Source organism: Cyanistes caeruleus, chromosome 24 (assembly GCF_971803275.1).
Source record: "Cyanistes caeruleus chromosome 24, bCyaCae1.hap1.1, whole genome shotgun sequence".
Taxonomy (NCBI): Eukaryota; Metazoa; Chordata; class Aves; order Passeriformes; family Paridae; genus Cyanistes; species Cyanistes caeruleus.
Window position 1 is genome coordinate 3,862,436 of NC_141724.1, and position 25,718 is coordinate 3,888,153.

Sequence of the window (25,718 nt, forward strand, 5' to 3'; positions counted from 1 at the left end):
TCATCGCTGGGACCCCGGAGCAGAGCCTGGGCCTTGCTCTGACACCCAGAGCGCGGCCCGGCTGAGCTCCCTAGGCCCGGCACAGCCCAGCCCGGCCCGGTTGCCGGCGCTGTCCCGTTGTTTCCCGGCCCCGCCCCGCTCGGTCCCGGCCCGCCCCGGCGCTTCCTGCGGCCGCCCCGCCCCGCGGTCACGTGCGCGTTCGTCCGCTCGGGGCTCGGCTGGCTCGGCCTGTGCAGGCGCTCAGGACCCGGAGCGGCGGCGGGAGCGCGGCGGGGCCGGGGGCGCTCGGGCCCGGGGCGGTGGCGGGACGGGGCGGGGGGAGCCCGGCCGGGCCGTGAGGGCGCGGCGGAGCCTGGCGGCGGCGGCAGAGCGGCCTGGGGGCTCCCCCCGGCGAGCGCGGGCCGAGCGGGCCGGGCCAGCGGCCGTGGCGGGGCTATGATGAGCCCTCTGCGGGGCTCCGCACCCCCGCGTGTCCCCCAGGCAGGTCCGGCCCGCGGCTGAGAACCCCCCACCGGCGGTGAGTGCGGGTGGCGGGGCCTGGCGGGGCGGGCAGGCCCGGGCCCTCCCCTTCCCCCGCGCTGGGGTTGCGCTGGGCCGGGGAGGGCCCGGGGCGGCGGCGCGGCCGGGCCCGAGTCCCGGTAACGGCCCGGCCCGGCGGCCTCCGCTCCCGGCGGGCTTCACTCTGGGCGTTCCGGGCGCTGCCCCGCGGGGTGGTTGGGCCTGCCGGGGTTGGGTTTCCCACTGCCTCTGTTTTTACAGTGCCTAGGAAACAGGCCTGGGGACGGGATCGTAATTTTCGCGGGGTCTTCCCACTTCCTGCGCTCCCCTGATCTTCTGTATTGTTTTCCTCGGTACCGGGGTTTTTTTTTTTAGCCTGGAGGAAAGGCGGCTCGGGAGTGACCTTATCACTCTCTGCAACTCCCTGAAAGGAGGGTGTAGCCTGCTGGGGGTCGGGCTCCTCTCCCAGGTAACGAACGGCAGGACAAGAGCACAGAGTGTTTATCTGCGCCAAGGGAGGTTTAGGTTGGACAATAGGAGGAATTTCTTCACTGGTTAGACATTGGAACGGGCTGCTCAGGGAGGTGGCGGAGTCACCGTCCCTGTAGGTGTTTGAGAACTGGACGTGGCCCTGAGTGCTCTGGTGTGGGTGACAGGGTGGTGTTTGGTCACTGGGTTGGACTCGATCATCTCAGAGGTCCTTTCCAGCCTAACTGACTGTTATTCCTGTCGTGTCCTTGGTCTCCTTTCACCCTTAGAGGGCTGGATAAGGAGCCATGTGCTTCTCAAATGCAGTAATCCCACTGCACAGCCTCACTCGGCGATGCCCTTAGGAGCAGCAGTTACAGAGGTTCCCTTCCTCTGTGGTGGGTGTCACATGGTGCTCAGAAAAACAAAGGTTTTTGTGCAGATGGAGAATCTTGTCTGTCACAACCTGCTGCCCCTAATGAGTTCTCTTCTTTTCTAGGTATGGCCTCACAGCTGCAGGTGTTCTCCCCTCCGTCAGTATCCTCGAGTGCCTTCTGCAGTGCCAAGAAACTGAAAGTGGAGCCGTCTGTCTGGGATGTTTCAGGACAGAGCAGTAGTGACAAGTATTATACCCACAGCAAAAACCTCCCAGCAGCTCAAGGGCAAGCCAGCTCCTCTCATCAGGTAGCCAATTTCAGCATCCCTGCCTACGACCAGAACCTCCTTCTCCCTGCTCCCTCCGTCGAGCACATCGTGGTCACTGCGGCCGACAGCACCGGCAGCAGCGCCACAGCATCCTTCCAGAGCAGCCAGACCCTCACGCACAGGAGCAACGTTTCTTTGCTGGAACCATACCAAAAATGTGGATTAAAAAGGAAAAGTGAAGAGGTTGACAGCAACGGTAGTGTGCAGATCATTGAGGAACATCCACCTCTCATGCTGCAAAACAGACCTGCGGTGGGTGCTGCGGCCACGACCACTACGGTCACCACAAAAAGCAGCAGCTCCAGTGGGGAGGGGGATTATCAACTGGTCCAGCATGAGATCCTGTGCTCTATGACCAACAGCTATGAGGTCTTGGAATTCCTGGGACGAGGGACGTTTGGGCAGGTGGCGAAATGTTGGAAACGTAGCACGAAGGAGATTGTAGCCATCAAAATCCTGAAGAACCACCCTTCCTATGCCCGGCAGGGCCAGATTGAGGTGAGCATCCTGTCTCGCCTGAGCAGTGAGAATGCTGATGAGTACAACTTCGTCCGCTCCTACGAGTGCTTTCAACACAAGAATCATACATGCCTTGTCTTTGAGATGCTGGAACAGAACTTATATGATTTCTTAAAGCAAAACAAGTTCAGTCCGTTGCCCTTGAAGTACATCCGGCCCATCCTGCAGCAAGTGGCTACTGCCTTGATGAAGCTGAAGAGCTTGGGTCTGATCCATGCTGATTTGAAGCCAGAGAACATCATGTTGGTGGATCCTGCACGCCAGCCCTACAGAGTGAAGGTGATAGACTTTGGGTCAGCCAGCCATGTGTCCAAGGCCGTGTGCTCCACGTACCTGCAGTCACGGTATTACAGGTAAGCACTGCTCCTGCTCACTGAACCAGGTCAGGCTGATCCTGCTGGGGCTTCGTTCTACAGACACTGAGCTCTTCTGTCTAACCCCAGCTGAGGGGCAGCAGGAAATCGTCAGCTCTGCACGTTTCCTGGAGATTTCTTCTGAAAGTTGGATGTCTGCCTTGCAAGAATGGCCTAATCTGCAGCCCAGTACCTTCCTTTCCCCCCCAGATCAGTGCACTAAGTTGATTTTACCCTGTCCACTGGCTTGTGACACTGTATAAAATAGCAAACTAGAGAAGCAGTATAGGAGTGTTAGGTAGTGCATTTGGGGTTGTCTGCCATGATCTGAAACTGGTCCATTAACCTTGGAGATTTAGAAGGGAGAGAAGTCAAAGGGATGTCAATATCTGTTTGCTTTTGTTTCTTCTGATTCTTCATCTTTGTCTGAACCTCCTTGACGAGCACATGACTTCCTGTGTCAACCCTGGCTAAGTCATGCTTTCATGAGATCTGCAGCTCCCTTAGAGCACTTAGGAAAAATATCTCTGCTTCCCTTAGCAATATGTAGAGATGTCTTCTACCCTACTCTTGCCCAAGAATTAAAAATAAATTATGGGCAGAGATGTTAAAACTTAGAGACTGTGCACAAAGCAAGCTGTGCTTTTTCTTTCAATTATTTCTCCAGCTTGGCTCTGTTAAGTGTGTATTTGAATTTAAGTAGCAGCAGACTTCAATAAATGGATGCAGAAAGAAATTCTGGCTTCAGAGGGCTGTGAAGAGTCTGTGCTGTGTTGTCAGGGTTGCTTTGGGTGGAATGTGAGCTGACTTGACGCAAAACTCAGAACTAGTATCTAGTCCTTCCAGCTGGGACCAGACAGGACTGAGACACTCCACCCCACCCCGTGTCTCTGCCCTGTTTGATGTCTTCCCTGGCTGCTCACTTCAGTTTTAAAGCCTGGCTTATTGTAGGTTTGCTCTGCTTATCCCTCATGCTCCCTGTGTGCTTGCTCCCTTTGTTTTTGTGTTGTTTTTCTTTTTAACTCTAACACCCAGTACCAGCTTTCTATGACATTACTTTCATGTGATACAGACTTTTCTTAATCCATTGCTCATGATCTTTGCTCAGTTTGTTGGCACCAATCTTTCCAATTAAACTATTGATTGGTATGGGTTTTTTTGTAGCACTGCTGTCCTGTGCCCCACAGCTCTGTAAAAATGCTCACTCTAAAATACATCATCAGTTTTGTTGTTATTGCATGGAAAGAGGTGACCACTGGTCAAGAATCTGCTCTATCTGACTTGCCACATGTGTCAGCAAAGCAGTTTGGGGAGGCCCATGGTGCTTTTCAGTTTCTGGTATCTCAGAAAGCAGATTTAGCTGAGGAAAAGCAGTGAGGGTTGATAAGAATCTTCCAGAGGGTGCAGGGAGAGAAATTCCTGCTCCATCTGTGTGTGGGGCACGGGACTCCCAGCCCCTTCCAGCTTCCTGGGGTGACTGACTCTGCCAGGAAGGCAAATAACCTGGGATTAGGTGGCATTGGACTGTCTGCTTGGCTGGAGTAAAGAATGCTGTGATGTGGAAATCTAGTATTTAGTGATATGTAATTAGTCTAATGGTGATGATTACTAAAATCCATAATCTAGGAATTTGCGAAGATGGCGCAGAAAATAGCTTGTTGTGGGAGAACTGGATTGCTTTACCCATATTCACTTTAAATTGGTGTTCAGATGAGTTCCAAGTTGGAATTTTTTCAATGCTGTGTTTAATGAAAGAGCATAGACCAATTCTTCATATGGTTCTCTGTCAGCCATTAAAAATAAACTTCTCTGTGCTCGCTTTTTAGCTTTCAATCCTTGTTACTGACACTTAGGTAACCTCTCCTGTAGAGAACTCTAAACCAGCTACACTCGGGTGCTGTAGGATAGATTTTCTGATTTATGTACCCTTGAGGAAAAAAATCTTCCTTTATTAATTTCTGTGCTGCTGGAGGTCATGCTGCCCAAGCAGCCCAGCTTGCTTAGGGTCTGGCTGTCCTGCTGGCAGTGACACCTTGCTCCATGTACAGCTCCAGCAGCATTGCTCGTTGGGATGTCACACTGGGTTTGTCAGGACAGGTGTGCCACAGCTGAGTCAGGATCCCTTTTCCACAGACACTGCTGCTGCCTGACCCCACTCAGGAGGGGAAATTCTACTGCTCACACTTTAAAGAGTGAGTAGCAGTGCCCATGAAGAATTCTTTGGGTCTAAAGCCCATCATGGAGTAGTAGATCAGCTCTCTGCAGGGAACAGTTTCTGTGGAAGCTCTAGGATGTTTTTGCAGTAATTCCTCACCTGAAAACTCAGGTGAGTTTGCTTTTGTTCTTGGGGAGGATGAACAATGGAAGGACAGAGTGTACAGAAATAAAAAAACCCTTGGAATACTGATCTCCCTGCTGTACAGAGTGGGGTTTACTCATATCCTGTGTTATATGTGAGTGCAGCCATCCTGGGAGTTTTACTCAGCTCCCTGTCTCGGGGTGCTGCCTGTGGGCCAGTGTGGAGCACAAAATGTAGGACTGGATAATTTGTGCTATGAGAAGGTGGCCCTGAGCACTGAGGGAGCTGCATAGTGCAGGAGTATCCATTTCTCACCTCTGCTTTGGGCTCCATGACCTAGTTCTGTCCCAGCCATGCTGGCTGGGGAGCAGCAGCGTCTGCTGCCAAGTCTGACTCTGCTAATCCAGCTCTGTGCTGGCCCTGCTGCTCCCTGCATTGCTGCACTTGCACAGGCTCTGTGTTCCCACCATCCCAAAGCACAGGTGTAAACAGGGGGTGTTTGCAAATGCTGGGACAGAGTCTTGCAGTTTTCTGGGGATGCTGTGAGTCCTTTCTCTTCTGAGAGTGCCTGAGTGTATTTGTCAGCTTTGGGAGGCAGTGCTTGGCAAGCATCTGTGCAGAGTGTTGTTGATTTTATTTCAAAGAGCTTAAGATGGTAAAATCACTTTTATCTCTGGCAGAGCAGCTATGGAAGTGACCTCTGCCTGCTGTCCTGGTTCAGCTCACATCTCATAAGGCTGCTAATTGCAGTGGTGTAAAAGGAGATGAGAGAAATTCTGATTTCCCAGCTCTGTTCTGCAATCAGAATGAAATCAGGTGGCTCATGAGACGTTCATTTAGTTGCAAGGAATAGAATACAAGACTTCAACTTGCTGTCATCATGGTATTGAGATGCAGAAATACAAGAGTCTATTCCATCCTGGAGTTAAAGTCCAGCAAACTGCCACAAATCTCTATTTCCATTGGAATTGGAGGGGGTGTTTTAACACACAAGAGAAGAATTAGCGTGCTCTGCATATTCCACAAGCCATCTATATTTTAGTTTTTTTGCCAGTCCAAATGTAGCATTCTTTATATGACAGATCTGGGTCCTTTCTCATTTGGAAATTCCTGCATCAGGATAATCAAGAGGGGCAGTACACTTTGCTGATGATGTCTTATGAAGTAATGGCAAGGGAATGCTCCTGTGTAAATGTATGAATTGTATTTTTTCTACTTGTGAAGAAAGAGATTCCTCTGGTTTGCACCTCTTAGCCTGTAGAAATTTGTATCTATTCTAACGTATTTCCTTAAAATATAAATGTTAGCAGGACAGTCAACATTCAAATATCAGCTGTTGCTGATATATTATATATGATAATATATATTATATCTATATCTATTTTATTTTCACGTGTGAGAAACTTCTCCAAAGTCAACAACTGCCAGGAGCAGCCAAACAAGAAGGTAGAAAGAGACCAGTGTTGAGTAGAGAGTGTCATTGTGTCTTAGCTTGAATGAGCTATTATTCTGATTACTGGAGATGTATCATGGCTCTGGTTTTGGGGGCTCAGACTTCATAAAATCTAGATAGTAAAGAATAAAAGTGACCTCACTGCAACAAGCAGCTGGGTCGGCTGTTTATCATTTTTATAAAATCCCAGGCTGGTTTGGGTTGGAAGGGAGCTTAGAGCTCATCTCATCCTACCCCTGCCATGGGCAGGGACACCTTCCACTATCCCAGGTTGCTCTAACCTCAGTCCATTTCTGATATTGTGCTTTCTCAGGTGCCATGTGCCTGAGCAACTGGGCTGAGTGCCTTTGTTTTGGAGACACCTGTGTAGACACCTAAAACAAAAGGTGTACCTGTGTCACCACAGCACAAAGGGTGATTAATTGGGAGTCACTTCTTGCCATGGACAAACAGTTGGGAGGTTGAGCAGTAGAGGAGGGTGGGTGTCAAATTTACTGACACCTTACCAAGCCCTGGTTTTTAGAATTCTGTAGAGGGATCAGAACTGATTTCAGAGCCTTTCTTGAAATTTCCATAGTGTAACACCAGAAATGTCACACAGGCCCTGGGGCATGACCAGGAAATGGATAGCCTGGAGTTTAGAGCTTTTCTGTCTTCCTTTGCTGTCCTGTTAGTTATGCATGATGAAGGTCAAGGCTTTTGTATTTACTGTACTTTTCCAGAGTAAATTCCCACACCAGCTCACGTGGGGTTTGCAGCACCTAGGGTTTTGTGGTCTAGGCAAATGTAGGACCAGAATTTCTCCTGCCAGATCGGCCTCAGTTTGTTTCAGAACTCTCTGTAGGTGAAGAGCTGTACTAAAACATCCTTCTGTGTTATGAGTCAGCTCCAGACAGAAATCTCCCTGAAATTCCAACCTGTTAGAGAAGCAAACCCTGCTCAGAGTGTGAATTTTTTTTATCACCTCCCCATGAAGGCTGAGCCAGACAGGTACATTTTGCATTAGGTGTGGTTGAGTGCACAGAAACCTGAAACACAACCTCCAGCTGGGCTCTCTGCATCCATTTTAAACTCAAAACTCTCTGAGCAAACCCTGCATAAAAACCTGCTGATAGAAACCCAGCAGCTCTCTGAGGAGCTCCTTTTCCTGGCCCTGCAGGTGCTCTTCTTTCTCACATGAAGCAGGCAAGCCTCCTGCAGCTGCCTGGGGTCTCAAGACCTTCTAGAAAAGACTCAGTTTGCTAGAGCTTTTCCTTGCAATTCTGTTAGGATGGGCTGGACTAAATGGTCTTGAAGAGCTCACCATAATTCTGTGATGCTGTGTGCTGTCTCAGGGATATCTCGCATGCTGTCAAGTGTAATTAAACTGATTACTCACAGAGTAACTTAATGCAACTGTGATATAAAGGTCTCCTAGGAGCTGGGGGGAACCGTGGCAAGAAAATAATCCACCTAAGTGATTAAAAGGTTGGGATCCATTAGGCCACCCAATGAAAGAACTTCTGCATTGAAGTGAATAATTTATATTCACACAGATTTACTTGTTCATGGAGGGGCTTTACCCAGAGTGATTTACAGGTTTACAGCTTTCAGAGTAAATTATTTGACTTTGGCCTTTTCTCTCCTTTTCCCTTTCCAGGGCTCCTGAGATCATCCTGGGTTTGCCGTTCTGTGAAGCCATTGACATGTGGTCACTGGGCTGTGTCATAGCTGAGCTGTTTCTGGGCTGGCCTCTGTATCCAGGAGCATCTGAGTATGACCAGGTGAGAGCACGTGGGGGATGTGGGATCTTCACATGAAACCAAATTTTCTGCCTTCAAACCCTCCTGAACCCCTCATGTCCTGCATCAGTTTTCATCAGTGCACATTGCTGCTGTCTGAGCTCATTTTCTCTCTGTGATATTCCCATTGTCTCTGGGCAGGGAGCACAGAGTTCTGTGTGTTTTCACTTGAGCTGAGTGTATCCTGTCCAAAAAAAAGGGGGCCAATTTGCAGTTAACCCCTGGTTTCCAAACCCAAAAGCTGTTGAAACACCTTCCTGCCAAAGCAGAAGCGAGGTGTGTGTTCCTGGTGTGAAGCACCCTCTGTAATTTCACCATGAGGGCAGTTTTTCCATGTGGGGACAGAGCAAGCTTATCATTCCTGCCCTGTTAATACCTACAGCAACCCTCAGTTTTTATGCAAAGTGTGAGCCTCAAGCTGTCTTTGGAATCCAAGGGCAAGACTCTGAGAGGCATCTTGAACTAATTAGTCCTGTCTGTGGACTTGGCATTATTACCTGGCCTAGTCAGTGCCTATAAAAGGACAAAAAGTCTGTGAGAGGGGTTTTTTTCAGAGTAGCTTTTCCACTGGGGTTTTTGTGGTGGGATCTTGTTACAGTGCTTGGTATGGTTTTCCTTATGTGATAAAATACATGAAAACTTACTAAGTTTGAAAACTTACTTGTCATGTGTCTTCCCAGTGCTGTAAATTTCCAAAGGAAACACAGTTGTACCTTAATTAACAGAATGAGTTAGAAAGTAGCTGAGGTAGGGCCTGGTGGTTTCCTTGTGCACTGAGTTTTGTGTAATTCTGAGAACCTTATCTGCTCATTTAGGTGGCTGGGGAGGAGCTGCTTTTTCCATTGCTTAATGACAGGATTCTGCAGCCCTCTGTGAGGTGTGACTTCATCGGGTTCATTTTGATGTCTGAATTTCCCTTGAAGACTGGGGATGACTTGGCTTTCATGTTTTCTGAGATCCTGCAGCAGAAAGTGGAAGTTGAGGTGGAACATGTGAGAGGACGTCTCCAAGAATAAGTTAATGGGCTGGGATGGGATTTACAGCTATTTTTTTAAACACCCTTTGGCTGTAAAGCAAAAGTTATGTCCTGTAACAGTAGAACTGCTACCTGAACTACTGTGTAGGTACAAGAAATATTCACGTGCAGACACTTGGATCCACCTTGGCTTAATTGAAAAGTGAGCCCATAAATTCAGGTTATCACAAGATGTGACAGTGCCCTGTTTTGGCACAGTGGCATAGCAGGAGTTTGGCAAATAAGAAATGCTAAGGATCTGTAATTGATGTTTTGATCAAGGCACAGTTACATTAACACTGTGGAGTTTTTAATAAATTTGCTATTTTCTTTCCTTTTGAGCATACCTTTTTATTTGTTGTCTCTTTACCAGTGTCTTATCAATACCATCACAAGGATTTGAGTGCATCTTCCAAAATTCTGAGCCATGTAAAAATTTACATTTTTAACATGTAAAAATTAGTATATTAAATGTGTTTGAGGATGTTTGGTCTAGGTTTTCTGGTCAGTGAGAGCTTTTGCCATATTCTAAAGTTTTGTGCCTAGTGTATTGTGTAGGCATGCACAGCGGTGTTGCTTGGATAATTATGCCTTTAATTATTTATACATACATGATAAATTTTGCAGTATTTTTCCCTCAAAATATGTATTTCTTACACTGTTTAATGTCTTAAAAGCCTACAGTCTGCTTACATACACATTAGCAAAAAATATTTTCATAAAATAAGAAAGATGCATTTGAAACTTGAAATTTTTGTGTGGTTGCAAAAGTGGCTTTATAAGTACTTGAGATGGTCCCTTTAATTTTGCAGTTTTGCATATCTGGACAGTCTTTCTTTACAGGTAATTTTCTATTAGCTATGAACAAACCTGGCTGTTAATTACCTCATTAGCTGTGAATTCTTTATGGTGGGAGTCCTCACTCTTGTAATTTTCTTTCCTAGATTCGTTATATTTCACAAACTCAAGGCCTTCCAGCGGAATATCTTCTCAGTGCAGGAACGAAAACAAGCAGGTTTTTTAACAGAGATCCAAATTTGGGATACCCACTGTGGAGGCTCAAGGTTTGTCTGTCTCTTCCAACCCCAATTCTCGTTTGTTCATTGAAGGCTTGATCAAAATTCCCACCCAGTTTTGGCGTGCTGTGAAAACATTGTGAGTGAGGATTGGCTTTGAAACGTGGCTGATTTGGGGTCTGTGAATTGCAGGAGCTGTGCAGAACTCCTGGTGCTGCTCTGCCAAAAGCAGCAGTGCATGATAGCACCAGCAAAGAGTGGGTGTTCCATCATTGAGATAATGGGTGCTTATTGTGGGCTGCTCATTCTCAGGGAAGTGTGTCACCTTGTTGTCATCTCCTGACAATCCAACCAGTAAAAAATGCAGTATTTTGTGATGGATTTGTTAGTTTAACAGGAATCTGGTTATGGGTTGGCAGAGGACAGGAAAGAATGGGATGTAGGCCTGATTTACCTTTAAAGCTGAGCAGCAAAAAGAAGGGAATTTTGCCTTTCTTCTTTGTAGAAGAGGGATTTAAAATATTTATAGCCTCTTCCTAAATCAGAAACCTTCAGTTCTTTTGGCTAATGTACTACCCAAGGAAGCCTTGAAATGAAGTCATCCTGTTTTTAATTCAGCTTTGCAATAAATGATCTTTCCAGCTGAGGGAATGGGATCCCGGGGCTCTTTGGATTTGACCTGGTGTGTGGTATGTCTGAAAGCAGTGAATGATCATTTACCTCAATTTCTTATACCAGCAAATTTCTTGCTGCTTTTTCCTTATCAATATGCAATATCTATGTTTATACTAATTTGTTTTTTTTATAGACCCCAGAAGAACATGAGTTGGAAACTGGAATAAAATCAAAAGAAGCTCGGAAATATATATTCAACTGTTTGGATGATATGGCGCAGGTGTGTGGGGATCTTGGGACACAGATAACTCATGAATTTTTCATAAATTTAATTCAGTAACTCTAATTTTTGGGGGAATCTCTAAAAATGAGGAGTAACCAGTCGTCTTTCACTGGCAGTTCAGAGCACTGATGGAGGTTTACCATAGTGCCAATTTGCATCAGAAATCAGTGGATTAAAAACAGTCAAAATGTTAATTATGAAGCTGTTTGAAATGTTTTGAGTTTTCTTATGCCTCAGTGTGTTAGACAAGAGTGTGCCCAGGCTGTTCCCAGCATAGTAGAGCAGTAGGAGAGCTGAGCCCCTTCAAATGCATTTGTAGGGTTAAACCTCTTATTAGACTTTGGAAATAATGACAAGAACTACAGGTCATTCTTACTCTCATTCTCTCTTTAGAGGTAAAATGAAGGAATATCTGAGTGGTTTTACTATCATGAGGCCTTAAATCTTAAATACCAGTTTTCTATCACTCTTGTAGCTGTTACCATCAGGTTACATCTGTGCAGAGAAGGTGGAATCATTCTGGCTTGCCAGCCCCATATAGATCCCAGAACATGAGGGGATTTTGCCAGTGAGTGGAGAATGAAGCCTGGTTGATACCTTTGAATAAACCCAACCCCCTGTTGAGAATTCCACATGAAAGTTTGACTTTCTCTCCTAGAATGAGCAAGGGAAGGGTGGTGTTTTAACACTGTAATACCTGAAATTAGTCTGGCTAAGAGACAGTAATGCTTAATAAATATTTCTGTGTGATGTGAAGTTACTGAATTGTTAGGCAGCAATTAATTTGATGCTTGTGTGAACTTCTCCCATTTGTTTTTCTAGGTGAATATGTCTACAGACTTAGAAGGGACCGACATGTTGGCAGAGAAGGCTGACCGAAGGGAATACATTGATTTGTTGAAGAAAATGTTGACAATTGATGCAGATAAGAGAATTACTCCACTGAAGACTTTGAACCATTCGTTTGTTACAATGGCACATCTGCTGGACTTCCCCCACAGTAACCAGTAAGCTCCCTTGGATGAGTTGTTTTGTTTCAGGATTTGCTGGAATCACAGAGCAACACTTCCCAGCTTTCTGTCAGTGCTGTTTTGTGCAGTTCCTGGCTGATCTGAAAATACCAATGGCATGTGTAAGGAATGGAATGTTCATAAGCTTCCTTTTCATGTTTTAGGACATTCTTTGTTGATTTAAAAGAACCTAAACCTAAAGCACGTGCATAAAGTTGGGAATCTGTCACATCTGTGTCCTGTTTTTACAAATCTGATGTTTTCCTTCTGTCATTCTGTTCCAGTGTGAAATCTTGCTTTCAGAACATGGAAATCTGCAAGAGAAGAGTGAACATGTATGATACAGTGAATCAGATCAAGAGCCCTTTCACCACTCATGTTGCTCCTAACACAAGCACAAACCTGACAATGAGCTTTAACAACCAGCTCAACACAGTACACAACCAGGTATAGCATCTTTCACCTGTTTTATCCTAATCAAAGACATGGAGTAGGCTGATCTGGTGCCATCCGGCCAAAATTTAAACTACTGTCCAAAATTCATAGTCTGGTCTCAAGGTGTAATTTTCCAAAAGTCAGTACAAGGAGCCTCTTCATGTATTGAAAATTTGTCAGTTCAGCAGCAAGTAAATTGGGTGCAGTTCATGTTTTTTTGTTCTGTGTTGTCTTAAGCTTTTTACCTCAAGCATTTTCCAGGTGCTTTCCTCCTAGTTTAATATTGATGGTTCCTGTTGTTTGTTTTATAACAAAGAGAGATAAGATTACAAGAGATAAGTGATTTTTTTGTTTATTTTTCTAGGCCAGTGTGTTGGCTTCCAATTCCACTGCTGCTGCTACTCTTTCCCTGGCCAACTCGGACGTCTCCCTGCTCAACTACCAGTCTGCCCTGTACCCATCCTCTGCAGCCCCAGTGGCAGGAGTGGCTCAGCAGAGTGTTTCCTTGCAGCCTGGAACCACCCAGATCTGCACACAGACAGACCCCTTCCAGCAAACATTCATTGTTTGTCCCCCTGCTTTTCAAAGTAAGCCAAGAACCCTTTGTGTGATGCTGTGGTTTCAGTCAGTTAAGGCAGGAGAAATTGTGATTTATACTAAACTGAGATAACCCTGGCTTGAGCAGAGCTTTCTGTGGGTGTCACACAGGGTTCTTGCATCAGATGGAAGTGTAGAACCAGGTCAGACATGTGCAGGCAGCTTGATTCCCTTCCAGATCGTGCTGGAACAGGTGACAGGATCTTGCCTGCCTGGCTTGCAGGTTCCAGCTGGTTGCTCAACCAGTTTTTCCCCCTGAACTGAACACAGCAGCATTCCACAGAAAGCAAGGAGCAGAGGAGCCAGACCTGCCTAAAAATCAGTGTGTCTTGCTGTGTTTTCTCAAGAGCAAATATCTGGTGTTTGAGCCTCAGTTCACAACCCTGATGCAGGTTTTTGCTGCCAGTGGATTCTCACAGGTTTTAGGTCAGTGAGCTTAGCACAGGCAGAGCTCTGTTCATGCTCAGGGTTCTGTGGTTATGCTAATACCTGGACAGTCTGAAGGGTTATTTGTGATAATGTTATTTGTGACTTGGGAACTGATGGTGTAAGGCTTGAGCTTTAAACTTGTCTCAAGCAACTTGGAACAGCATTACTGTTCCTGCAAACCAGGCTCCACAGAGCCAGGCTGGTGAGGGCTGGCTGTCCATCATGGATCCCAGGATGCAGAAGTATTTCCTCCAGCTGGTGTTTTGCTGGGATTTTGTCAAAGCTTTTTTTTATCCCTTAATCCAATCCTATCCTCTGCCCTTACCTAGTAGGAATTTGATTTTTGGAAACAAATGAAAGAATAATAAGGCAGCTTAGTGATGTGTCTTGTCCTCCACAGCTGGACTTCAGGCAACTACAAAGCATTCTGGGTTCCCAGTCAGGATGGAAAATGCTGTCCCAATTGTGCCACAAGCACCTGCAGCACAGCCACTGCAGATCCAGTCTGGAGTTCTCACACAGGTAAAAAACCCATCCCAAACCCCTCATAGGCTTAACTGCAATTCCACCATCCAGGAGAACCTGCCTGAGTGCAGGGGATTCTCAGGACACTCTGAAAGGTTAAATGCAGGTCACTTCTAAGACAGTATTTTCTTGTTTTGTTTTGTTTTTCTGAAATATTTAAAGTCTGAGCTAATTTATATCATGTACCTCCCTGGTTTTAGGAGTTTGATTTAATAATGGGAATAAATATGTGGTTTTCAGCTGCTAAAAACAGGCTGTATTTTTCAGGCATGAACACTGCCTTACAGGCAGTGCTGGTCATTTTTGCCTACACTTTAAAAACGTGGCAGGAGAAATCATTGCTGTGAGAAGTGAGATCCCAGTAAATAGAGGTGACAACAAAGATCACTCATGCTAAAATTTTGTCTTTAAATCAACAAAATTATTTCTGAATCCTTCTCACCTAGTTATATTCATAGTGTGAATTAATGTATAGTAATGACATATCTATTTCTGCAGTTTGCAGTTTAAGCAACATGCAATACCAAAATTTGCAAATCATTCTAAAAATGATGTTATAAATATTAGTGATGTGTCATAAATTAAAACCATTTTAATTTCCAAAAAGTAATCCTTTAATATACAATAAGTTCCTGGTGATTCACAAGTTTTATTCACTGAAAATTTGTAGTTGCCTTTATAATTAAGTGCATTTTTATTTATTTGGATAGTGTTAGTTTCTGCTGGCATTAACATGTACTCTGTTAGTTTTACTCTTCAGGCAGTATATTGCACTTACTGACCTTCTTGTAGATGAGTAATTTTTAGTTTGTTTAGTCCAAATATTTCTGTATTGCTGGTTTCTTTAGCATTAATGATACAGGTCACAGTATCCAAAAAGCAGAATCCACTTGAAGGCCCACCTGAATCCAAGAGTGCACATTGCACACCAAGAATATAATTTTAATTAGACATTTGACGGACTAATACATGTCTGGGTGGTTTCATCACAGATAATTTTGCTCTTCGTGACACCAAAGATCTGCTGTGCCTTCCATGAAATCCCATAGTTTATCTTTCCTCAAGAGTTTCGGGTGTGGATTTGAAGGTCTGACAGCAAGTGCAGGAGCTGCCTGGGGTGCAGTTTGTACCATGGCTAGTGCAGCGTGGCTGTCACTTGCTCTCTGGGACCCAGTAAAGTGCCAGTAGCTGAACTCACTTTGACTTTTGAACTGTGTCATCAGAGAGAGATCCCATCCCCAGATTTTTCCCCAACTTGTTTTGACTTTTGAACTGTGTCACTGGACTGGAGATTCCCAGTTCCTCGTGCTCTCCTCAGGGCCATGAAGGTGCCTGTGGAGGAGCTGCAGGGTCTGGGTGTTGGTGTTGGTGTCGGTGCGTCCCTTCCCTCCCGTGCCTCAGAGCACCGGCGCGGTGCCCAATGCACTGACCTGCACTTACCTGCCTCAGCTCTGTGTTTCACTCACTGCCTGATCTACATTTCAGGGAAGCTGTACACCACTAATGGTAGCAACTCTTCATCCTCAAGTAGCCACCATCACGCCGCAGTATGCGGTGCCCTTTACCCTGAACTGCGCAGCCGGCCGGCCGGCGCTGGTCGAACAGACGGCTGCAGTACTGGTAATTGCCTCCCTTGATTGTGTTCACTAACTGAGTTTTTGTTTTAACTTAGACTTGCAGAGGGCATGGAAGCATGTGCCATCTTGTGGCTGTGTTCTTGCTACATCTTAATGTCTTGTTGTTTTCCTCCCCAACATTGCTGAAGCACTGTCTGACTCTGACGTTTAGTGTGGCTCTGTAAAGAATCCAGATCCATTGACTATTACCTTTGCTAGCCTAGTACTGAAAGCTCTTCTAAACTAGACCCTAGAAGAGTTGTAATCGTTCTTGTTCTTCGCTTACTCTCCTATCTCAGCCTTTTGATTGTGGAATGCAAAGGAATCAGTCTTTAGCTTGACTCTGCTACAGGTACCTGGATGGCCAGAATTTGACCTACTTGGCAAGTTAGCTCCATATTTTTTTTGCAACACATGTAAAGCTGCTTCGTATGGAGAAATGTTTCAGATCATTAAGCACAGGCTAAAATCCCTAATGACAGCAAATCCTTTAATGTATTCCTCTAGCAGTTGATTTCTCTTAACCTCTGTTGAACATTGACAATGATTTTCTGGCCTTTTGTTATTTATAGCCAATCGCACGTAGCTTGCTTCATCCAGATAAAGATTCTGTTCCTCACAGATACTTTCAGTTGATACGTATTTCTTGGTTGAAATTAAAGGTGAGCTCTAGTATCCAAAATGGCAGTAGCTAGCTTTTAGGTAATTTGGAATAATTTGAAAAAAGGATGGGGGAAGGGAATGAACACACCTTTAAGAAGTGTATGTTTGCAAAATTGTTCTCTTCTGTATTCTGGCACCTGCATCAGAACAACTTTGCAAGTGCCACAAAGAAGTCATTGTAAAACTCCAGAATCAGATCAGTGAAGCTTATGAAAACATTGCAGTGCACTGAAGTGCTGGTATCCTCACATGTCCTTCAAAGCACATTCCATTGTGTGAACCATGTTGTTTCTTGTGGCTTTAAAGTGGTAGTTTGAATGTCATTTTCTTCCGAGAGGGAGGCCTCTGCTGAAGTGGAATTTCCTCGAGTCATACCTGTCCTGAAATTTAAACCCTTTCATTTGAGTTCTTGTGAACCAAGTGAGCTGTTCCCTGGTTCTGGGGATGGGAAGGCAGGAGAGTGGGGTTCTCCTGGTCACAGCTCTGAGCTAAACAGACCCAGGGGTGCTTCTTCTTTCCTATTGTTGAATTTTGATTGCTGAAAGTCTGCAATCTGGGCTCCAAAAACAGCAAGGGGTGACTGTAGCAGAGCTTGGGACACAAGCAAGTTGTTAGCGATGTTTTCCAAGCTGTCTTTGGGCTTTGATTCAACAGGCAGATTCTGTTCTGCTGTGTGTGTGCAGTGGACCTGAGGTTCAGCTCCCTGTACAGCAGGGGAGATCAGAGCCAGCTGTCTCCAGACTCTGAGCCTGCATTCTGAGTTTCTCTGGAGGACTTGACTAGTTCTGTTTGGATTCTGGGAGCCTTTGGCGTGAATTTGCTCACCTTTAGTGCTTCCAACACTTCTCCCTTGCTGCTTCCCCTGAGTTTGCATTAGCCATTTGCTAAGCTTTGCATATTTTTGTCCTTCCTCTGTCAAAACAGTTCGTCGCTTGGAAGGCCCGATTTCTGCCTCTCATTGGGAATTTATATCTTGCTGTATTAAACTCTCTGCTTTGTCTTGTGCAGGTGTTGGCTTTTGGAAAGACGCATGGTGTGACTTTTAACATATTTCTCTTTTTATTTTTTTATTTTTTCAATGTTATTGTTGTTATTATTGTTATTATTATTCTGCTTATGTTGGCAGAGGTTTTAGCAGCTCTCTGCTTTGAAGGCTTCTTGTTCGGAACTGGTATTTGTACTAAGTGGATCTGTTACTTGCAGAGATACTGAATTTAAAACAGCATGTTTTGCAGTTTAAGCTGCAGGAGAGAAAGCCATATATTATCAAAATAATGAAAATATTACAGTATCAGATTTATTTGGACAGGAGCATTGATAATATTAATGAATTGAACCTGCCTTCATATAACTAAATTATCTCTCAGTGTGGCTTTTCTTAAATGCTTCAGTTGAGGTGGGTGAATGTCCACAATAGTAACACCATCTCAGCTCTCTCAACATGAGCCCTGCAAGGCAGAAAAACAGAAAGGACCAAATTGTTTTAATATTTTGGGAGTTTTCAGTAGAACAGTGGTGTAAGGTTATGTTCAGAAACGGTCCTAAGCAGTTCTGCTGCACCTGGCAGTGCAATACCTGGCTGCACATGCAGCACAATATAAACATTGTTTTCTTCTGGTGACAGCAGTGATAAAAGAGATCTGAAAAGTTCATTCCTCTGGTTTTCTTGTTCTTGAAAAAACGTGCATGGATGAGCTATATCTCTGCAAGCTAACAATCCACCCCAGTGCATTTATTGCTTGGACAAATCTCTGCCTGCCCCTGCAGGAACTGAAGCCTAGTGAGCCTCGTGTCTGTGTTTGTTGTTTTGCAGCAGGCCTGGCCGGGGGGAACCCAGCAGATCCTGCTCCCTTCCACCTGGCAGCAGCTCCCAGGGGTTGCTTTGCACAACTCTGTCCAGCCAGCAGCCGTGATCCCAGAGACCATTGGCAGCAGCCAGCAGTTGGCTGACTGGAGGTAGGGATTGCAGGGCTCCAGCTCCCTGCCAAGTGGGAATACATCCATCACAGTGCCCACAATGTCTCCCTTCCCCTCAGGGGCTCGCTGCTGCTTGAGGTTCCTGCAGTGTAGTCACGGGATTTGGGTCTCTTGTTTTTTTCTTTGCTCCAGGAATGCACATTCCCATGGAAATCAGTACAGCACTCTCATGCAACAGCCATCTCTGCTGACCAACCATGTGACATTGGCCACAGCACAGCCTCTGAATGTTGGGGTTGCTCATGTTGTGAGGCAGCAGCAGAGCAGCAATGCGCCAGCAAAGAAGAACAAGCAGCCAACACCAAGCACAGCCAAGTAAGAATTCCATTGCTTCCTTTCCCAGTCCTAGAAAAGCCACAAGTTTGTTTGTGGAGGTTGCCTTTATGGTGTGAAAAACACATCTTCTGATCACAGAGGCATTTAGGGCATAACTTTATTGTGCTACATTTAAAGATATCTTGGAGAAAACCTTTGTGCTGTAGTCACTGATTTAAATTGTATTGATTTCAGTGAGTGCAAGGACATGATTGAGCAAGTGCTTTGCTGTCCTGGTCAGGGGGATTTTACACTCCCAGGATGTTGGTGCCAAAGCAATGCGAGTGGCAGAATTTTTGAATGAGGGGTGGCAGTTTCTGGCAGTGTTCATGTGGGTCAGTCCCATTCAGAGCATTCCTGAGTGCTTTTGGCTGTGTCTGTGGCACTTTGCTGTTTGTCTGCACTGAGGTTCTGTTCATGTATGTATGTTTATGCTTGTATGTTCCTGATGTTCTTTTTCCTGGAGCTGAATCCTGCTGTGCTTTTCCTGCAGGCCCAGCTCATCTCTGGAGCCTGTGCCCACCCAAGTGTACTCTCTGATTGGGAGCAGCCCCCTGCGCTCCACCTCCTCCTCCTCCAACGTGCTCGTCCCTGTGCAGGAGCAGCACCAGCCCATCGTGATCCCTGACACCCCCAGCCCCCCTGTCAGTGTCATCACCATCCGCAGCGACACTGATGAGGAGGAGGACAGCAAATACAAACCTGCCAGGTGGGATTTCATTTAGCCTGTGCTGGGCTCAGCTCACACATCGGGGAGAGTGGGGAACACGCTCAGAAGAGCTGCATAAGACACAATATTCCCCATCACATCTGTGTGTTGTTGTGCCTGCAGTTAATCTGAGTTTTATCTGACAAGGAGGGGGGTGTGAGATTCCAGAGGGAGATCTGTAATCTGGTGGGCAAAGTTGAATGTTTCCCATTTGCATTTTGTCTTTTTCTCCCCTGCAGTTTGGGTATGAAGCAGAGATCCAACGTCATCAGCTACGTCACTGTTAATGATTCCCCTGACTCAGACTCATCCCTGAGCAGCCCCTATGCCCCAGACCCCCTGGCCTCGCTCAGGAGCACTGGGAGGGCCCTGGAGCTGCCCAGCAGAGCTGCTGCTGACAGCTCCAGCTCCCGCACCATCATTGTCCCACCCCTGAAAATGCAGCTCAACGACTGCGTTGTAGCCACCCAGGCGTCAGGTGGGTATCTCAGTGTGCTTTGCCAAGGCTCAGGTGCTCTCCTGTGCCCGTGTCACATTCATGTTCACAGTTTTGGACTTTCCTCAATGGGTCTTTCTCAGCTGCTGTTCTGAAAGCATTGGTCTGTTTTCATAGTCAATGACAGATTTACCTTTCATTTACATTTGGCTGCATTTAGGAAGATCTGTAAACATTCCTGATGGTTTCTTAGTCACATTTGAAATCGTAATTAAAGCAAAATCTCCGTGACAGAAACAGTCAGTTTGGTGCCCAGAGCTGGTTACCACCAGCATGGGAAGGGGGAGGACTAAGCTTGTGACATCTTCCAGGCATCCTGAGCAGCACCAGTAAGACCAAGCCAGTGGCCTCAGTGAGCGGGCAGTCATCAGGATGCTGCATCACACCCACGGGGTACCGCTCCCACCGTGTCGTCACCAATGGCGTGCAGCCCCTCAACCTCAGTCAGGTGAGCCTGCCCGCTTCTGCTGGCCTCAGGGATGCTTCAGAACTGCTTTAGAAACATGGGAGGCAGGGAGAAAGGCTGGCTTGCAAGAGGATCAGTAGTTGCAAGCACTAATTCTTTGGAGCTGATCCTGTCCTGGGTTGGTGCAGAGTAGGACAGACTCTGTGGGGAGTACAGGGAGGTTTCTCAAGGCAAAGAATTTGTACCAGAGAGCAGGAGAAGGAAGTCTCTCTCTGTGCTCTTTGTCACACCTGAATTGTAGCAGGTCCTTCTTGCCACTCAGGATGGTGACACCAAGATCCAGCTGCTGAATTAGAGTAACTTTGAAGGTGCAGTATAAGGAAGTTCTTCAGTTCTTTACCTTTCTCTAGACTTCACAGAGTTCCAAGCAGTAGATTAAGACTGGACTTTATCTCTCAAACTAACAATTGGCACCTGACATCTTCGAATGCTTCCATTCAAAGATTGGTTTAGCTTCATTTTGTGTCAGGACTTTTGATCTCTGGGTCACACTGCAGCAGCCTCTCGGAGGAGAGGGAGCATTGTTACCCCTGCAGTTCACTTCTGGCATGGGCACCAGACAGAATTTATGGTGCTAAGACAGGGCAGGCCTGCTGCCACCCTCCCAACATGAAGAGGAGTGGATGTGTGAGGGGTTCTGGGTCAGATCTAGGACCTGCCTGCACCTGTCCAGCTGTGGAATCCCCCCGAGTGGCAGAGCAGAAGTGTAGCCTTTGTCCTTGTGGAGGTGCTGTTACCTTCTCAGATCTGTGGGAGGGTGTTACGAGGGGGATCTGCAGGTATGTCAGGGGGGATGGAGCTGTCCATCAGGGGGCTCCGGCTGCTGCTTGCCCACCTGAGCACGACCACTAACTTCCTTTACTCCCTCCCCTTGCAGAACCAGCAAACCACAGTGCTGGCCTCCCAGGAGAGAAGTGGCAACGCTGTCCCACGCCGGCAGCAAGCTTTCGTGGCCCCCCTCACGTCAACGATTTCTCAGGCTCCCTACACGTTCCAGCACAGCAGCCCAGTGCATCCTCACCTGGCAGCAGCCACGGCCAGTGCCCACCTGTCCAGCCAGCCCCACATGTACACTTATGCCCCCACCACTGCGGCCACGCTGGGCTCCACCACCTCCATCGCCCACCTGTTCTCCCCTCAGGGCTCATCTCGCCACACCACCTATGCTGCCCACCCCAGCACCCTGGTGCACCAGGTCCCTGTCAGCGTGGGGCCCAGCCTGCTGACCTCTGCCAACGTTCCCCCGGCCCAGTACCAACACCAGTTCGCTCCCCAGTCCTATATTGGTGCTTCCAGAGGATCTGCTATTTACACTGGATACCCGCTGAGCCCCACCAAGATCAACCAGTACTCCTACTTGTAGTTTCCATTGAAGCACTGTCCTGCGACGGGCCTGAGAGGCTGGAGAAGGATTTCAGGTGAACCTTTGCCTGGGAATGACTGCCTAGTTTGTGTTTCTCCCTGATCTGCTTGTATGTTCTTCCCAAATGTCTCTGGTGAGTTCAGTCACTAACTGAGCAGCATGTTTTGTTACCAGTACGAGGGTCACTAATTAAGTTTTTAAAATATTACTTACTTTTTATAGATGCTTTTAAAAAATTCATGGTCACATTTATTTAAAATTGTTCTGTTGTGCTAATCAAAAGGGGTGTCAAATCAGTGTCTCAGAAGACAGATCCTGATGTCTTTTTTAACTTGTGTACTTAAACTAAAAGATTTGCAGATTCTATTTTAGTAGCTTGCACAAATCCACATTGCCACTAAAAATGTAGTGCATGTTTATCTCATTACGTTGCTGGGGCAGTTTTAAAGTCAGATTTACTATTTTAACATCTGTTCTCCAATTCACTTCTCTTTAACAAATTGCTGGTTCTGCAAAAGCCATTACATCTTTCCATGTATGTTTCTGTCAAAGGTGTTTTGTTTACTCCTCTACTTTGTTTAAGGACTGGTAGAGGCAGCTGCCTTATGCCAGCAACACGATACATTCAGGAGTCCTGTAAACCCTGGAGTCTGCTTTGTTTCCTTGAAAATTCTCCATTAACCCAGCTGAATTTTTGTTGTGTTCATTGAAGAATTCTTCTAAGTGGTTCAAACTGTATTCAGGATCTCACTGTGTGACAGAGCTCAGCAGCTCTGTCAGGATGTTGTTGTCTCCAGTTGAGAATGAATAATGCAGCATTGCTCTAAAATTTGGTTTCTGCAGCTTATTAGATGCTGGCCCTATAATGGAGCTGGATTCCTTCACAGAAGCACAGGGCTTTGCTTTGTTCTGTTTTTCTTAATATTTTTGCCTCATATGATTCATTTAGGAGGGAGATGAATTTGAAATACAATGAAACATCACTGTATTGATGTGTACAGCTTTTTATACTCCTGTGAGCGTATCCTCCTGGATATGTCAGCAGCTACTCTAAAGCGCTCTTAAATAAGACTTGTAAACAGTACATGCATGTAGGAATTGCAACAAAAACAAAGAAAAAAAGAAAAACGAAGACAAAAAAAGAGAAAAAGAAAAAAGGAAAAAAAAATCCAGATTTTAAAGTTTATTACTGAATTTAAAACTATTTTAGAAGTTTTGTATTGGTGGTGTTTTAATATTTTACAGAAAATGAAATATGTACATATTGATTAGAAAAATATAACAAGCAAAACTTCCTGCTAACCCCAAATGTTCTGTCTTTGTAATCAAAATGTGTAGTGATTATACTTGAACTCTGTACTTAGTGTTTGTCTAATTCTTAAACGTTCCTGGGGATGGAAGTGTTGTATCCTTTGTATTTAAACCAAAATGAATTGATTCATGTTGGAATGTATGTGATATAATGCAATGGTTAGAGCTCATCACTGTAGCACTGAGAGAGGAGTAGAGCTTCACGAGAGGAAAGGATACCTTGGATTTGTTTTGCACAGGTATGTGTGATGAAGAGTTGTTTGGTGTGTCCCCTTATTGTAGTGCCTTAAATGATGATGTAGTGTGACTAGAGTTTACAGTGAGCTTGCCTTACGAGGGACCAGCAAGCCCCCGTCGAACTGAAGCAATTCACCCACCCAGCTTTCCCCAGCCAGAGCAGCAGGATGGTGCAGAGCCCTCTCCCTGTCACCGCTCTCATCCCAGCTCCGTTCTTGTTCCCAGTGAAGTGATGTCCCCTTGAAGCTTTCCCTTGAAATGGCACATGTACTGTTAGTGTCTGTCAGTGCATTTCGAATAAGGTAGTGCTGGGAATGCATTGGAATGTTTAGTCTAATATTGCAGAAGTGATTAAATACGTGCAATCACTTTTATTAGGTTTAGTGTAGCGTTACCTTCCCCCACAGGAATAGCAGACGTGTCGTGTAAAATATTGCTAGCTTGGTGATAGAATATTTATACCAAAGAGAGCCTGCTGTAAAGCACATAATACCATTAAAAAGTTTTATTATGCTACTGCTAATGTGGAGTTGTTGGGAAGGTCTGTCAGCTGTAGCCCTAGTTAGTGTTCTGAAGAAATACTCACTTTGGATAATCAGTGCAGGTTTTGGACTACGTTTTGTTTTCTTGGGTCCCTTGTACTAGGAATTATTTCTCATCTAATACATAAAGTATCTTGTTCAAAAGGATGATGATATAAACTGGTTCGAGCGGTCGTGTTACTGCAGCAATAAGAGGTTTGGTAACCTTGAACCCCAGTTTATGTTCCGTCCCAGTGGGAAGGAGGCCAGTCCTGACCTGGCTGTGGCAGGAAATGCCCGAGCCATTTCTGCAAGCCCACATTCCTGCTAGAAGGAAGCTTGGCCTGAGGTGGATGGACTAGGGAGGGATGGAGGGCTGTGGAGCTGGACGGTAGCATTAGCCCACGTTGATGTTCAGTGTGTTTGTAGTCGGAGCACTTCTGTGAGCGTGCGGAGAACCAACCTTGCTGTGCCACATCGTTGCTGCAAACAATGCTCTTTGTTGCTGTAGGCGCTTTCTTGCTTTTTTTGACATTGCTTGTGTTCAGTACTTGCCTTGAGATACCTCTTGGGTACAGAGTTGTGCCTTTCCACCAAAAGGCAAACCAAGCTCCAACTCCCTGTTTCACAAGTAGGACTTCATGGAAAACACTTAACTAACAGGAAAAAAAAAAAGCCAATATAAAAAGACCTCTATCAAAATCTGCTAATAATTTTGAAAACTTGCCCACTTTCCCCTAAGAAAAGCAGCTTGAAATGTCCATTTAGAGACCTTGTAACACAATTAATTCAAATCAAATGTATTCCCAAAGCGTGGTGTCATCTCCTCCACTGCCCAAGTTCCCCGAAGTGTTGGAACAGGGAGGATGAGATGGAAATGATGTAGGTAAAATCAAACGTGCTCCATTTGGAACAAGCTGTAAAACCCCAAAATTCCTCTGTGATACACATCAAACCCCACCCCAGCAGGGCCAGGGCCTCCCAGTCTAGCCCCAGTATATGATGCCAAATTTAGGTGTATTGTGTTCTGCTCTAAGGAGGTACATCCTTCTTCCCTTGCATATCCAGCCTCAAAATGGGTTCAAGAATTGACTCTCCTCATTGTCAGGGCCTGCTACACATTTTTGGAGAGAAATCTATCTCTGGATAGGAATTGGCATCCTTTAGTTTTCTTTACAACTAGTTTGGGATTCACCTTTGGAATATTTGACAGCCGTGGTCCCAGCTAGGTTTGTCTCTGTGATTCTTGAGCTGTTCAATCAGTTTTCTCTTACCTGACCTGTATTTGCAGCTGTGATAGCCCCTGCAGAGGCAACTCCTGAGGCTTTCCTGCTTAGCACCTAGTTGATGGGATGCAGTAGTTTACCTCTGACTCAGCAATTTCTTTTACTACATGAAACTAAATTGCTTCTAAATGACAGGATTGGCACAGCCCTGCTTTCTTTTTATTAATTTTATTTAAACTTCTGAATGGTGCCGCATGTCCACATGGTTGTTTGTTGCTAAACTTTATATAATGTGTGATTTCAGATTCAGCTTGAACTATATCTATCTCACTACATGTAGCAGTACATTATATGTAATGTTAGTATTTCTGCTTGAATCCTTGATATTGCAATGGAATTCCTACTTTATTAAATGTATTTGATATGCTAGTTACTGTGTAAAATTTAACTTTCTTTTATGGTTGTGCTCTTCCTTTTTACAAGCCGCTAGATACAGGTAGTTTCTGACAATTACTGATCTATGTTTGTATTGCTGATGTACTTAGGGGGTATGTAAAAATCATTTTAACAAAAGAAATAGATATTTAAAAATTTAATACTAACTATATGGGAGAAGGGTCCATTGTGAAAACATAGTTTATCTTTGGATTCAATGTTTGTCTTTGGTTTTACAAAGTAGCTTGTATTTTAAGTATTTTCTACATAATATGGTAAAAATGTAGAACAATTGCAATGCATCAATAAAAAGGGTTAATTTTCTGTACTCTATTCATTTGATCACTTGGTCTGTTAAGGGGGGTGGGACGGGGTTTGGGGG

General features: G+C 45.4%; 1 protein-coding gene across 7 annotated transcripts; it reads left to right on the forward strand.

The window, feature by feature from the left end:
* The first annotated feature begins 242 nt into the window (after positions 1-242).
* On the forward strand, positions 243-25,669 carry HIPK1 (homeodomain interacting protein kinase 1). 7 transcript variants are annotated; one of them, XM_086862313.1, is made up of 16 exons: positions 243-517; positions 1,466-2,543; positions 7,935-8,058; positions 10,036-10,155; positions 10,916-11,002; positions 11,828-12,012; positions 12,300-12,462; positions 12,815-13,037; positions 13,877-13,998; positions 15,487-15,621; positions 18,094-18,236; positions 18,390-18,572; positions 19,066-19,281; positions 19,521-19,759; positions 20,089-20,225; positions 21,121-25,669. In XM_086862313.1, exons 2-16 carry the CDS (start codon positions 1,468-1,470, stop codon positions 21,604-21,606), a joined length of 3,639 nt encoding a protein of 1,212 aa, XP_086718439.1. In that variant the 5' UTR covers positions 243-517; positions 1,466-1,467; the 3' UTR covers positions 21,607-25,669. The 7 variants fall into 7 exon arrangements, with proteins under 7 accessions (XP_086718439.1, XP_086718441.1, XP_086718442.1 ...); XM_086862315.1 differs by having other exon boundaries at positions 18,097-18,236; XM_086862314.1 differs by lacking the exon at positions 243-517 and adding an exon at positions 684-967.
* The last annotated feature ends 49 nt before the right edge of the window (positions 25,670-25,718 follow it).

Excerpts from the sequence above, each read along its gene's own strand:
- HIPK1 (XM_086862313.1), top strand. The coding sequence starts at position 1,468 with ATGGCCTCACAGCTGCAGGTGTTCTCCCCTCCGTCAGTATCCTCGAGT. Across the intron at positions 2,544-7,934 it reads CTGCAGTCACGGTATTACAG|GGCTCCTGAGATCATCCTGG; the intron begins GTAAGCACTGCT and ends TTCCCTTTCCAG. Across the intron at positions 15,622-18,093 it reads AACAGACGGCTGCAGTACTG|CAGGCCTGGCCGGGGGGAAC; the intron begins GTAATTGCCTCC and ends GTTGTTTTGCAG.